Below are 16,318 nucleotides of genomic sequence, written 5' to 3'. Positions count from 1 at the left end.
CACTATTAGTCTATCCTATAAACACTATTATCCTATCCTATAAACACTATTAGTCTGTCCTATAAATACTATTATGACATGTGTTCTTCAGAAGTGTGTGATTTATTTTCTGCTTCCTTTGTTTCTGTTCGTTTGACTCGTGTCTAGTGGCCTTCATCTTTTTGCTGTTAGGATAGATTTTCCTATTCCAGTAGCTTTTTTTTCAAGAACTGCAGGCTTGTAGAACTCTCTTTCTCTTGACCGTTTTCTTCCCACCTTGTTTTTTTTAGATGAAGATAAATTAGGTATCTTTTGTCGTTGCAACAATCATGTTTCATTTTATTTTAGTTCCATATATCAAGTGGCTTCATGCCCTATCTGGAGCAACTTCCATAAAAAGAATCTAATAGGAGTAAAAGAATTGCACTGAATCTTCCGACTCATACACACAGGCATGCACACACGTTCGTTCTCTCTCTCTCTCTCTCTCTCTCTATATATATATATATATATATATATATATATATAGAGAGAGAGAGAGAGAGAGAGAGAGAGATTGCCTAGTTTCAGTACGTGTGTGTGAGTAAAATAAAACGAACAGCATATATTCGCTTTTGAATATATGTATTAATGTGAGTGTGTGTGGGGGGTGTCTGTGTATGTGTGTGTTGTGTGTGTGTTGCATGTATGTGTGTAGATGGGTGTAGATTGAAAGACATCGGTCAGTACTTAGTGACCATAGCAAATGTTCTTAATTTACAGATTCCAAGACAAAAAAACTAAATTCTCAAGTACCTTATGCCATAAAAACCAAAAGATGGGTTGGATAAGGGGAAAGGGAAATGAAAAAGATGTTTATTATCTTCAAAGACCTCACTTGTCCTCTCACCGTTTTATGACTCCCACCCAGGTTACATTCTAACTTGACAAACGAAATAGGAAAATGTATTTGGTTGAAATATCAGTTTCGATGGTAATCCTTGGCCTGAAGATGTAATCCCCCAACGCGGGTGATTACAGAAACATGTATGCACATATGTAGCCATTAATGTTTGTATAAATAAATTTAATATACCTGCTCTGTTCACTCATTGAGCACTCTTTTGGTAGAGACATGTTGTTTCATTGGATGTACTTCTAGGAAACTAAACTCTACTGGCTATATATATATATATATATATATATATATATATATATATATATAGTCTGTCTATTATATAACCTTTATTGATTACATATATGAATACATGTTTTAGTGGAGTCCCAATTCAGGGACATTCATCAGACCAGAGCAGAGAATCGGCTTTGAAGCAGGTGTGAAGATTACATTGGTTTTTATAAGATATTTGGGTGCGGTCTACATTCCACGTGCTTTATGTCAGCATTGTTTCCAATTAGTTTTGGGCCCCTCTTTGCCACTGGACCCAAGCAGTGCCGATTCAAGAGAGGTGCGATTGAAGATTGCCCAACCCTTGTCTCATAAATAATTACAGGTGCAGTTACCTTTACCGGGGTGTCCATTGTCTCTTGAGACTGAATGGTGGGGGGGGGGAGATCTCACTGGTCAGATTACCTATATATATATATATATATATATGTATATATATTAGTTCAAAATGGCGCAATGTAAGCAGATAATAAGGTAATTGCAACTGCTCTTCCAATTTTCAGATGTTTTAATCATGTCCAAACGCATTTTATTTCCTTTTAGTGGATTAATAGTTGCTATTTTTTCTGATGATTTAAGGGAAAAATAAATTCATTGATTGATATAATAATTAAGTGAACGATGTTGTGCTACGAAACAGATATTGTCAAAAATTATAAATGTCAACTGAATTAAAGGAATAAATTGTAAGATGGTCAACGTCATGAAATTTGGAATATAGAATTTTGTCATTTATTCATATATATATCTTTTTTTAATATATATATATGCGTGTTGAAAGATATATAGGGTTCTGCAGTTCCACAACCCTCGATTCCACAATGCAGATGGCTGGTCACAGCCTAAGAATATAGTTGTAGATATGAATCGCGAGGAAAACATTTACTTTACCTTGGTAAGACCTCGCAAGACGCTTCCGAAGACGTGGAGGCCGACGATGATGAGGTGGAGGCATTGAGACAGGAGATCTGGCGACAGAGGGGCGATCGATAGCCCTCTCGTTTTACGACTACTGCTGCTGTTGGTTGTTGCTCAGCACCACTCTGGACAGTTTCAGCAGCGGCGGTGGCGGAGGAAGAGGCGGCGGCATCCGTTGATTTCTGGCTAGCACGCGGCGCTCGTACATCGATTCCCTCATCTGCTGATTTCTCTGAAGAATAGGCAACGGTTTCGGGTGAACTGAAAGGAGAAAATAAATGGTAATAAGTGTTTAATTAGATGGCGTGTCTGGTGAGAAACAGGACAGGTATCACAAGAATAAATTGCTAAAATTAACGCAGTATGAAGTTCGCACCGAAAAAAGTGTTGAACATAGTTATTTAACAAAAGTTTTATTTAAAATTTTTAATGATTTGACATTTCTGAATTTTTGAGATAAGGATTGGTTATTTGTATCATTATCCATCGGACTACTGTTCTCATTTTGAGTGTGATTTTCATAACGTTTTGGTCGATATAACCTCCGATCTTCTTCAGGTGTATCTTGTCGAATTCGGGAATGTTTCTGTCGAACTCGGAAATTTGAACAGAATTTCGAGCAGAACCCTCTATTCACTTCACGGGGGTAGCATGCTCTTGTTCCTTCAGCCATGATTGGATAGAGGTCCTAAGTAATTCGCAAACGTATTTTTCGGTCGCCCACACTGAGGATTGAACCATACTCATTACCTCTATTCACTTATGGCTGACGGAACTAGAGCATGCTACCTCCGTGAAGTAAATATTTTTCTACTTCCTTTTACAAAAACCAAAACCAATAATAATAATAATAAAAATAATAATAGTAATAATAAAAATAATAATAATAATAAAAATAATAAAATAATAAAAATAATAATATAATAAAAATAATAAAAATAATAATAATAATAAAAATAATAAAAATAATAATAATAAATAATAATAATACTAATAATTAAAAAGATAATAATAATAAAAATAATAAAAATAATAATAATAATAAAAATAATAAAATAATAAAAATAATAATAAAAAATAATAATAATAAAAATAATAATAATAATAAGATAATAATAAAAATGATAATAAAAATAATAAAAATAATAATAAAAATGATAATAATAATAAAAATAATACTAAACATAATAATAATAATAATAATAAATAAATAAATAAATAAAACACAACCCACCTTCCCCCCACTCCCTTTCTTTCTTCATATTTCCCCTTTCTCTTTCTATCCGACCCACTTCTTGACTGGTTTGCTAACTTAAAATGTACCAAACATCAACACTGTAACTCTTTTCCCTCTCCCATTGCAAAACTCATTCATGTTCTGCAAAGCAGAGATCAAAAATCATAAAATTCGCAATAAAACAACCAAACCAAACAATACAAACTAGCGATTGAAGATACAAAGAGTTTGAATAATAAAAACCTTCTAGAAAATAACCGGATGCAACATGAATACTATTTCCAAAATAACTGGATTCGGCATTAAATAACCCAAAAAGGGTTGATATGCTGTAAAACAACCAAACAACACTATATACTGTACTGTATTTTGTTAGTAATTTTGAATGCCGTATCCCGGAATTCTATTATACTTACACCTTTTTGTTGCGGAAACATTATTAAACAGACGTAATAAACAATTTTAGAGTATTACAGAATAAAATAGTATACCAAGTTAAATATGAATCTTTTCTTTTATGTTAAAGATAAATAAATCCTTGTGTTCATTCACAGCTATTCTACTTAAATAAGCATTTACTTTTTTTATTACAACACCATTAAATTATTAAAACGCAATTATTACAGTGTGTTCTGTAATTTTTGAAAGTAAGCTAGCATTTGACATTTGCATAAGACTGCAGGCATTTTTCATGTAACTTATGGGTTTTGCTATATGTTAAAACATACTATACTCCCTACAATAATACATCTACAATAATTTTGCTATATGTTAAAACATACTATAACAACTCCCTATAATAATATATCTACAATAATTTCGCTATATGTTAAAACATACTATAACAACTCCCTACAATAATACACTACAATAATTTTGCTATATGTTAAAACATACTATAACAACTCCCTACAATAATACATCTACAATAATTTTGCTATATTTTAAAACATACTATAACAACTCCCTAGAATAATACATCTACAATAATTTTGCTATATGTAAAAACATACTGTAACAACTCCCTTCAATAATACATCTATAATAATTTTGCTATATGTTAAAACATACTATACTCCCTACAATAATACATCTACAATAATTTTGCTATATGTAAAAACATACTGTAACAACTCCCTTCAATAATACATCTATAATAATTTTGCTATATGTTAAAACATACTATATTCCCTACAATAATACATCTACAATAATTTTGCTATATGTTAAAACATACTATAACAACTCCCTACAATAATACATCTACACTAATTTTGCTATATGTTAAAACATACTATAACAACTCCCTACAATAATACATCTACAATAATTTTGCTATATGTTAAAACATACTATAACAACTCCCTACAATAATACATCTACAATAATTTTGCTATATGTTAAAACATACTATAACAACTCCCTACAATAATACATCTACAATAATTTTGCTATATGTTAAAACATACTTTACTCCTTACAATAATACATATACAATAATTTTTCTATATGTTAAAACATACTATACTCCCTACGATAATATATCTACAATAATTTTGCTATATGTTAAAACATACTATACTCCCTACAATAATACATCTACAATAATTTTGCTATATGTTAAAAACATACTATAACAACTCCCTACAAATATAACAAGACAAAGGGGCATGTCAGGGTCATTAAGTAAAGTTGAGATAGCATAACATTTAACATTTCGATAGTTGTTATACACAATAAAAGTTTGGTTAAAATTTGAGTGTTAAAAGGAATCGGTTTTATACTTGGAAGAGAAAAGGATATAAAAGTCGAATGTTTTAAGAGTACTTATTCCTTTGTGCCAATAAAATATATTTTCTTAAGTTTTTAGTGGTTTTGTGGTAATCCTTAGCAAGTAAGTGTTGTCCGCCTTAACTCTGAAAGCAGATCTTCTCGTTGGCTGCTGTGCCTGCCTCTTGCTTGTTTGGCCGCTCTTCTTCCCTATTTCCCTCGGTTTACAAAACCTTGCTATTTATCTCTCCCAACTGTCTCCCACTACGTAATAGCTGTTCATACTTTATTTTAGGCGCGCACACTTTCCATTCGTCACATTAATTTCTGTTATTTTTATTTTTCTCAGCGGAAAGGTGCGTGGAGCCGATGCGCAGAAACGTATTTGTACACTTTGTACACGAGTCAACGTCCGGTTGGGAGTTTTTTTTTTATATTCCTAAGATCCCCACAAACTTGTTTCTATTTGGATAATAATGCAAGTTTTAGTAAAAAAAAAATGTAATTTTTTTATGTATTAAACCTTTAATTTACTAACTATCGTTGAAATAGTTTCAAAACTGATAATTATTTTTTCGGAGATTTTAAAAATAGATTCATTCAAACATTAAATTTCAATGGATGTTTTTTAATTGTCATATTTTTTGCTTTTCAGAGATTAACTTTCGTTTAGGAAACAAATTAAAACTGATCTTTGAAACAATTAAAATGTTAAAACAATTAAAATTGATCTTTCAAACAATTAAAGATTTTGTAACTATTAAAAGTGAACTTTGAAATAATTAAAATTGATCTTTCAAACAATTAAAATGTTAAAACAATTAAAATTGATCTTTCAAACAATTAAAGATTTTGTAACTATTAAAAGTGAACTTTGAAATAATTAAAATTGATCTTTCAAACAATTAAAATTTTGAAACAATTAAAATTGATCTTTGAAACAATCAAAATTTAAACATAATCTAAGAAAATAATTATAAGCCACTTTTAAAAATCATAGTCGCTTTTTTAGCCATGTTTTACGCATACCTGGTAATAGGTGTTTAATATATGGCGTGTCTGCAAAGAAACAGGACTGGTACAGAATATAACTTGTTTCAATCACAGACAACCTACATGGTTTTCCCTTTAAATTTATTTCATTGCTTCGTGAACTAAACAAGTATTTTCCTTCTATTTTGTTATGTGTAAAACATGTTTTTGCTTGTTTTTCTATAGTTTTATATAATGTTGAGCGAGTCATTTACCATATTGTTTTTTAGGTGTCTGCATTTTTTAAATGAGGATTCGTTATTTTCAAGTATTGAAATTCTTTGGACTACTGTTCTCATCCTGAGTGTCATTTTCGCAACGTTTCGGTCGATGTAACTTCCAACCTTTTTCAGGTGTATCTTGTCAAACTCGGGAATGTTTTTCTCGAACCCAGGAATCTGAACGGAATTTCGAGCGGGGCCCTTTATTTACTTCACGGGGGTAGCATGCTCTTGTTCCGTCAGCCATGACTGGATAGAGATCCTAAGTAATTCGCAATTCTATTTTTCGGTCGCCCACACTGGGGATTGAACCTTCAATCTTCAGGAGCATATCATTTTTACAATTGATTTTTCCAAATACATTAACCACTGTGCCACGATTCTTCAGTACTTCGGTACTAACTATGGTTAGAGTACTGAAGAAAGTCGAAGGTTACATCGACCGAAACATTGTGAAAATGACATTCAAGATGAGAACAGTAGTCTGCTGAATCCAAATAATTCAAATTGCTTTTTGTTTTTATTGTTGTTGTTGTTTGGGTTTTTTGTTTTTGTTTTTTTAAGGTTACGGCAGGGTCATTAATTAAACATGAGATAACATTTAATTACGTTTGTCTGCTAACACGTTGTGTGTCGGTTAAGGTGTGGCTTTGATGATGATGATGATGATGATGATGATGATGATGATGATGATGACGACAACGACGACGATGATTTTTCGGCATTTTACTGAGACAAAATATTGTCTCTAAATATAGTGGTAGATACGGGTAGATAAAGGAGCTTATAACCTTCGTGCCCCGCTTGAGGGTGCCCAAAAGTTCCAGGAGTTTATAAAGATTGTGATTTCTTTTAAAAATCTTTATAAACTATTAAAAGCAGAGAGAGAGAGAGAGAGAGAGTGAGAGAGAGAGTGAGAGAGAGAGTAACATTTTTACTTTCAAAACCAATACGGTATTAATATATACATATTTGATTTCTTTCTTTACACACACAGATTTACAGAAAAAGGAATGGGGCACTTTGACCAAGATTTGAATGCTTAAAGTAGAACCCCTATGTACGGCATTAAAAATTAATAACAAAATACAGTACAGTTTGAACGCCTACTAGACACTATCCTCGAGTGTCTAAGGTCTTTCTGTACAGGGGTTTGTCAGAACAACCTGACATGAGGATACTTTTTCCATAGAAGTAAACCCTGACCAAATATTCAAAATCACATAGTATCCACTGCCCAAATAAGATCTCGCTATGGCTTTTACGAAGAATGGTGCACCTTCCCTAAGTGATGTTACCTCAAGTAACAACACGAAACTGGATACTCCACCAGACTAGATAAATTCTTGTACTGGAATTCAGTAAGACTAAGAGACTAAAATAAAAAAATATGATACAATATATGAAAATAATTAATTGGAAAGAGGAAAATTATGTTCTCAATTTCTTTACTAACTCAGTGTTTGAGAAATAAAGAACTTAAATGGAACATTCAAATATCTATGTATTTAATATAGAGTTCAAGTATTAGTCCCAGGTTGTGGGTCCCTTGATTTCTGAGAACTTCGACTGGAGTAAAATAAATCAAAAAAGGAGTATATAATCAAATAACGTTATAAATAACACCGTAAGGCGGGGCAAATACCGTAACCAGAGGCCGGAAAAAACATTGTATCCCACATCATAACCTGAATAAGCCTATCATAGTGACACCGGATTAAGGTTTGTATTGAAATATAGAAATAAAGAGGGAAAAGACAAGGAAATAAAGAAACCAAGATAAATATTAGATAATATAAATACGGTAGAACCCCGGAATACGGCATTCCAATTCGTAACAAAATACAGTGCAGTATATAATACACATGTATATAATCAAATAACGTTATAACTAATATCGAAAGGCGGAGATAATACCTTAACCAGGGGCCGGAAACACATCGTGTGCAATATGTACACGGATCTCTTTCTCTTTGTGTATATGTATGCGTACAAAAAGACTAGACAAATACGTACACATTCATACCATACTGGCTCTTAGATTTATTGGCATTTAAAGTGATGATTCTTGATGCCGACCACCACAAACACAAATGTTAAAAATACCACGACGCTTTTTGCTTTGTGAGACGGCCGAATCTCTTGGATTGGATTGGTTTGGAATTCTTAGAAAGAAAGGGGATCAAGATAAATCTCTTGTAGAGTTTAATCATTCTTAGCCGGAAGAGATTTTAAAATAAACTTTCATCCTTTAATCTATTGTTCCATTTTTAGCGATCCTAAAGCAACTCTTTAAGACCAATCCTTCAGACTTTTTCAAAATGGCTATCAAAATTAAGCTTTCTTCTTCAGTGGCAGTCTGATCTCAAATGTAAACGATGCTTTGAGAGTAATCAAATACTTTAAACAAATCTTTTGAATAAAGGAATGTAATATTCAAAAATGAAACACCTTTATCAGGATATATTTTGTCTGTGTCTCATTCTATTATGTTGTCTACATTAGAAATTCTGGGAGAAACGTTATTTCTACAATAGCAGGAAGATTATCTGACTTAATATATTCTGTATTTCGAAATTATCAACACACATTTATTTTTATTTTTATGTAAACCACTCTCTTTATACATACATTATATATATATATATATATATATATATATATATATATATAATGAGACAGATAATTAGACAGATATATACAGAGAATTTATTTGTAAATTTTATGTGCGTCCCTCTTTTTTTCACTCTCCCTCCAGATTATACACACACATTATATATATATATATATATATATATATATATATATATATATATATATATATATATACAGTGACGCAAATTTAAGCTCGGTTGAATGTAACTGTTTTAACAACCTTTTTGATTCACCTTTTATTCCTCTATAATTATACCTGTTTATATTTGACTTTTAATTGGAGCATTTAAATATATATATATATATATATATATATATATATATATATATATACACTTGTTTATTTTTATATAAACATGTTTACATCCCGCTGCTACAAACGGCTACTTGTTTCAATCAAACAACAAATATCATCAGGCAGCGACTTGACTATTCAAATGTTCAATGAATAATGGATTTTTATTTTAGGTAGGAACTCTTTAAAAGTTGGAGTTAAAAAACCTTAAAACACAGAACTTTAATTATAAGATGTAAAGAGGGACGGGCAATCTAAAGAAAACTAGAGAAATATAATGGAGAATATATATATATATATATATATATATATATATATGTATATATATTTGACTTTTAATTGGAGCATTTACATATATATATATATATATATATATGTATGTATATATATATGTATGTATATATATATATATATATATATATATATATATATAAATGCTCCAATTAAAAGTCAAATATAAAGAGATATAATTATAGAGGAAAATATATAACTCACATCAGCTTGCTTGCTTGGGCGTTTAAACAGTCTATCCGGTTTTTAACACTTCCGATTTCAAAAAATTCGCCGGCTTACCTATTTCATGGCTACCCTTTCTTAAGTATGATATTAAAAGCCACTACTGCTATTCAAATCAAACACAAGACCAATAATTCTTTTTGTTTTACTTATTTTAACGTATTTTCCTTATGAACAAACGTAGTTAAAAAAAAAAGCTGATTTAAATATAAATATATAATATATAACCATAATTATATTTATAGCCATCTTTCCTGCTTTTAGTAGCACACCTGTGGATTTTGACGATTTATTTTTTCAGGCCTTACTTAAAAAATATTTTCTCTTGAAGGAGGGGAGAGGTAGAAACTTGGTTTTAGTAGCACTTTTAGTAGAGCATCTTTAATTTTAATTAGTGCTTGCAGTAATGCTCTGGGGGCTTCCTTAAGTTTTTTTTTTTCGCTCACCACTTAAAAAAATATTTTCTAAAGACAATAAAAGATAATATAATATTAAAATCACTTTTTATTTTTAACATTTTTCATCTTAACCTTTAAGGGTCAATGGGTAGACTAGTGTATATATATATATATATATATATATATATATATATCCTCTCACACTCTCTTTCATTCTCTCTCTCTCTCCTATCATATATATAAAGGGATGAACATTAAAAAACAAGTGAAGCACGCATAGACCCCGTGAGTGCATAGTAAACGAGGCATAAAAAATAACTAAATTCAACATATGCATCCCCCATTTAGCCCCCAAAGTCCCCAGGGTACGTCAAATCATGCTGAAAATGAACAAACTGTGCAGTTTGAGGACTCAACATATGTAAATTTTAGTTCTGCACCAGGCAAAAAGAGAAACGATTACTCCATCATTTTAGCTCCCACCATTTAGCCCCAAAAGTCCTTTTGTCGGAGGATCAACAATATATATATATATATATATATATATATATATATATATATATATATATATATATATATATATATATATATATATACTCAAAACTCTGTGTATTAACAAGTATTACTAAAAAATTATTATTTGATTTTTGAAAACGTGAGAACTTGGAAACTTTTTGAAAATTTTGAAAACGTTCTTGTTCTGCTAAAAAATAGTTCCCTGTGCCAGGAAATTACTTTTTATTTAATTTTTGTATCTAACATGTTTTAGCGAATTTATTTCCCCGCGTTTGTGGAACTAGTTTTTTTTTTTAACTTTGAAACAGGAAAGCTCGTTTTCTTAACCTTATACAGAGTGAGTCATGGGAGATAACCCGGCATTTTGTTGGCATTTCAAAAAGTGTATAGCATTGTGAGGCAAGTGAGATGTTTTAACGTCAGATAACTATTTAGATATTTAAAAAGATATGATGCAATTTATGTTATTTTGCGATTAAATATGGCATGCGTGAATTGAAATAAAATGAGTGTATCGTTGTTTTGTTAATTATTGGCTGATTACATCGATTATAGGTAATATTTTTATGCTGTAAGTCAATTGCCCTGTTTTATTTTGTTCTTTTAATTTGAGTTCACTTATTAAAGACGGCAAATTGTAGCGGCATCCGCACTGGTTAATTGTGTGCGAGTTTGCGATAAGGGCTGAATAAAGAAGTTTTCGTAAAGATATATATTTATTCAACGGCGAGTCAAACACAAAATCGATTACACTCAACATCGTCTTACCATCAACGCTTACTCTGAGAACTCAGATTATAGGAAATTCCCATGCACACAAAACAAAATCACTGAAAAAACAAAAATACCTTAACTAAGGGTAAGGATAATGAGTAAACGTTAGATAAAATGATGGTTAAAATTATTACGAATTTGCCAGGATTCGAACCTGGAATCTTCTGATCCCTAGTCAGACGCGTTATACATTGCGCCACAAGTCCTGTCCGTATGCCGATAGATGTTACCGTGACTGTATATAGACAGTGCTAAATTCCGTTGATATGGCAGATAACTTTTTGGACAAGTTTACGAAACGGCCCAAGCCCCCTTATTTCGGGCTTTTGTGTGACTCGGCATTGTTCGTAACGAACCATATATAGATCTTCCAATCTAGGGACTCACATTTTTCAGAAAAAAGCATTTTTCAATTCGGTGCATCCGTTCGAAAGTTTTATTGGTATATAAGCAAACACAAATAAATAAACATTTAGAATTTTATTAATAGTATAGATAACTGGCCTGGGTGCCCGGCGTTGCCCGGGTGTTTGGAGGTGTGTGTTGAGCAAAATAAAAAAAAAAGTGGTCGTAGGCAGGCAGGCAAGCTCAAATCCGCACCGCGAAGGAGGAAAAGAAAGTGAAAAAAAAAAAAAAAAAAAAAACGTGATGTCTTTGCCGTTGCGTCGATCGCCAAACCGGAAGTGGCGAAGGTTAAGTATTGACTAGTCAATCGAAAATATGGGATGATTTTTGAAAATATAGGCGAAAAAACGCGACCTCTCCCTGTAGAAAAGTGCTGAGTTGAGGTTGAAGGAATTCATGTTTTTTAGGCAATCTTTCGATATTTGTCGTCCGAAGGGCAGAGCTTTAAAACGATACCGATCTCGTGAAAATCCGTCGCCTCTGTTGAAATTTTTAGACAGGCATACATACATCCATTTAAACAGACAGGTGAGATTTATCTTTTAGATTATATACTTATTATAAGTAATATTTTTTATGGTGTAAATGAGTTGCTCTGTGTCTAAATTTATATTTTGTTCTTTTAATGAGTTCACTTATTTAAGACGATAAATACTAGCAGCCTTCGCGCTGGTTAATTGTGTTTGAGTTTTTGATAAGCGCTGAATAAATAAGCCTTCGTCAAGATTTATTTGAAATTACATTAGATCTTCTTAAATATGTGAAAAGCTATGAGTCATTGACTTTATTTTTTTTTTTACTGACGGTAAAAAAAATCTCACTCACTCCACAACGACGTACATTTTTGACATGTGGACGACAGTTTGTTCTGAAATAGAACAAAGATATATTTTTCACGACAAGTGTATTTTGAAATATCGTATTGATATTTTATTTTCTTCAATTTAATCACTCCGAAGAAGTCTTGAAATAAAGATGAAACGTTGATGAACATATAAGTTGTTTTGTTCCTTTTTCATCTCTCCATCTTGTTGGAATATATATATATATATATATATATATATATATATATATATATATACTGGCAGGGTGACCTGAAGTTGCCCGGGATTGAATTATGCTCAACGAACGTTTAACATCCTCAGATTTCTATTGTCATCGAAATCGATGAGTTGGCCATTGTTCAATAAAATCGATTGATTGCCTGTTTTAATTGGGGATCTTTTGCGAATCACGTGGAGGAAGCTTCACATGTCTCCCGCAGTGATGAAATTCACAATATATATTGCACTGTAGGGAACCTACTGTTTATTTTATAAAATTATTTTAAATATATAATGGCCTGCATTTAAGTTAAAAATGTATCACGCTTCAATTGGGCTCTAAAGCGAAACATTAATTTCGAATGCGTTCTTGCCATATCAAAGAACCTATCAAATATATTATATATCTGGCCTTACTGCTTGCACGGTGATAATGGTTTATTTAAGTTTAAAACTAAAAGTCAAATATCATTTTGAAATTGTGCTTTAAGCAGAAACATTCTTTTCAAACGCGCCCTTGTCATATCAAAGAACTTACTATTGGTTTTATATGTTGGGCCATTCAGCTTGTGTGATAATAAAACTTCCCAAATGCATTTGTGATGTAAGGCTATATAAAATGTTCACTTTGGTCAAAATCGCATGTTTCTTCTTTCATCGTATTATTTTAATTATCGATATTTATCAAAAATCATTGCGACACAACACTTATCTAAGAACACTGCCAGGCACATAAAGAATTTTGACGTTAAATTTCATAAAATTGACCGAGCCTACTGAACTCATAGATATACAGAAAATGCTCTTTTCATATTATATATATATATATATATATATATATATATATATATATATATATTGTTGTGGTGGCAACCACTTATTTGCATATGCGAATAACATAACACTATAAATGGCAAGCCTAGGTTGGCCTTGGTGTGTCTTACTCAAATGCCACCGGAAGTGACGCCGAAGAGCGTACATGTCCTCCCACCAAGACTCTCTGACTCGACACCGTCATTTGTACATATTGTAAATATACCTTTTCTTTAATACACTTATTATTGCGTTATCTTGTTGTTTGCGTCTTCATTGTATTTCCTTACTAATTATTGTTCACCCTTGCAACCACAACAGTTGGCGACGAGATATGAAGCGTCAAATATAACAGTTTGACGAAGAAATATTTAAAAAAAAAAAAAAAAAAAAGTACAACGCAAAGGTTGACCATTTTTTTTTAAGGAATGCAAAGTGTTGACGAGCAAACGGATTTTACGCTAAAAAGAAATTTCAACTCAAGTGAAAAAAAAAACACTAACGTGGCAAAAGCGACAATTTACGCCGTTTTCTGGGAATCCGACTTGCTAACGAATGTAAAAGTGAATTTTTGTTTTGTCGCTACACGACAAATCTTACTAAAGGACCAACTTGCAAACGAAAAGCGAACTTTGTTCTGTCGCAAAAATGACAGGTCAGACCCGTATTACGAAAAGCAAGGAAGTAACCTACGAAAAAAGTTCACCAGTGGATTCTAATTACTGTTCTCCGTAAACAAAACAACAACTAAAGGACTTTTTAATTAATGTTTTGGTTGACGTCGGTACTAAAAGGAAATACCACAGCTAAAACTAAAATTCAAGGAAAGGATTTTTTTTTCTTTTTCTTCTTGAAGTTGTCACTGAATAACGGATAATACAGTAAAACGTCACGAAAAAAAAGGTAATCTCAATCTAAGAGGTATTTTAATTACTAAAATACTAGCGAAAAAAAAAACTCAAAGAACTAAATGTACTGCATACATTTATTCAATTGTGACTCGATTAAAAAAAAATCCAAACTTTTATTTTGTGGAAAGATTTACTTATTAGTAAGTGCCTAAAAACGGAAAGTCAATTCCATTTCGTGATTCCAGATAAACCTGTTTTATTTATTTATTTTTTTTTTTTGCAGCGTGACTCGCAAAAAGAATATATTATTGCAAGCAGCGGTATTATTATTGAAAACAGGAGCTTTCAGCAATTTGCTTTTTTGTTGTAACCCAAACCGGTGTATATTGTACATGGTACAATATTTTTTTAACTACACACTAAAAAAAAAAAAACATGGAAGACTTATCAAAAATGTTCATGCAATTTTTACAAGCACAGGCTGAGCGGGATGAACGCAGACAAGCTACACAAAACGAGCTTTTGCAAACACAAATACAGGCACAGGCTGACCGCGAGGAAAAGAGAGAGGACAGATGATTGAAATGGCAGCAGGAACAAGAAGAAAAGCAGAAAATGGCACAATTAAAGCAGAAAAAACTGCAATTGGAACAGGAAGAAAGGCATAAGAAACTACAATTGGAATATGAAGAAAGACAAGATGAACGTTTTGCTAAAACACTGGAACTACTAAAGAGTAATTCAGAAAATGTCGATAGTGTTAATTTCTCCCATACAACTATTTTTAATAGCATGGACACATTTCATTATGTGCCTGAGGAAGAGAAGAATTTTGAAGCATACTACACAAGATACGAGGATGTTTTTCAACTGGACTGTAAAAATTGGCCAAATAGTCAGAAAGTGAACCTTTTACTCAGAAAATTGGGTACATCAGAACACAGCAAATTCGTAGATTACATATTACCTAAACAAACTGCGGAATTAGAGTTCATGGAAGCTGTAAAATTACTAAAAGAATTATTTAATCCCAATATATCTCTTTTTCATAAAAGATGGATGTGCATGAATCTAAGAAAGATGGACAACCAAGATTATTTGACATACGCATCAGTTGTCAATAAAAACTGCGATAATTTTAAGCTTGCAGAACTAACGGTAGAAGATTTTAAATGTCTAATCTTCGCTCAAGGGTTAGTTTCCACGAAAAACGCAGAAATACGCAGACGAATGTTGTCTAAGCTGGAATCTGAGCAAGATTTAACCCTCCAGAAACTAGCAGAGGACTGTGAAAGGGCCATTACACTAAAAAAGGATTAAAAAAATATAGAAGAATCCGGAGTGGCATATGTAAGAAAAGTTAGAAAACCATACGCACCAACCAAGAACTTTACAAAGAAAAGCAATGGAACGGGATATTCCAAAGATAATAACCATAAATATAGTACAGAATATAACAAGCCTCTTCCTAGATATAACTGTAAGAGATGTGCAGAAAAGCATTGGGAATCAGATTGTCCTTATAAGAAGAAAAAATGCTACATTTGTAAGAAGGTGGGACACAAAAGCGATTGCTGCAGATATAAAGATTACACCAGAAAGAGAGTACAGCAAACAAAATTAAATACAAAATTAGACAAAGATCGGTGAAAATACGTAAAAGTGGAAATATTTAAAATATCAATAAAGTTACAACTCGACTCCGGCTCCGATGTTTCTATAATAAA

At 31.8% G+C, this 16,318-nt stretch overlaps 1 protein-coding gene and 1 non-coding gene across 2 annotated transcripts in view; both read right to left on the bottom strand.

The window, feature by feature from the left end:
- Positions 1-16,318, bottom strand: part of LOC145269055 (uncharacterized) — a 688,318-nt gene that overhangs the window by 247,515 nt on the left and 424,485 nt on the right. Inside the window, exon 6 of the mRNA XM_080124656.1 lies at positions 2,039-2,326. Coding sequence (XP_079980782.1) covers positions 2,039-2,326 — 288 coding nt within the window. The remainder of the gene's footprint in view (positions 1-2,038; positions 2,327-16,318) is intronic.
- Trnap-agg (transfer RNA proline (anticodon AGG)) lies at positions 11,613-11,685 on the bottom strand. The gene has a single exon. It is a non-coding gene; the product is annotated as a tRNA-Pro (tRNA).

Source organism: Euprymna scolopes, chromosome 45 (assembly GCF_053919585.1).
Source record: "Euprymna scolopes isolate OS-2025 chromosome 45, ASM5391958v1, whole genome shotgun sequence".
Lineage (NCBI taxonomy): Eukaryota > Metazoa > Mollusca > Cephalopoda > Sepiida > Sepiolidae > Euprymna > Euprymna scolopes.
Note: the sequence above shows the minus strand (reverse complement) of the source record. Positions and strands in the feature narration are given on the sequence as shown.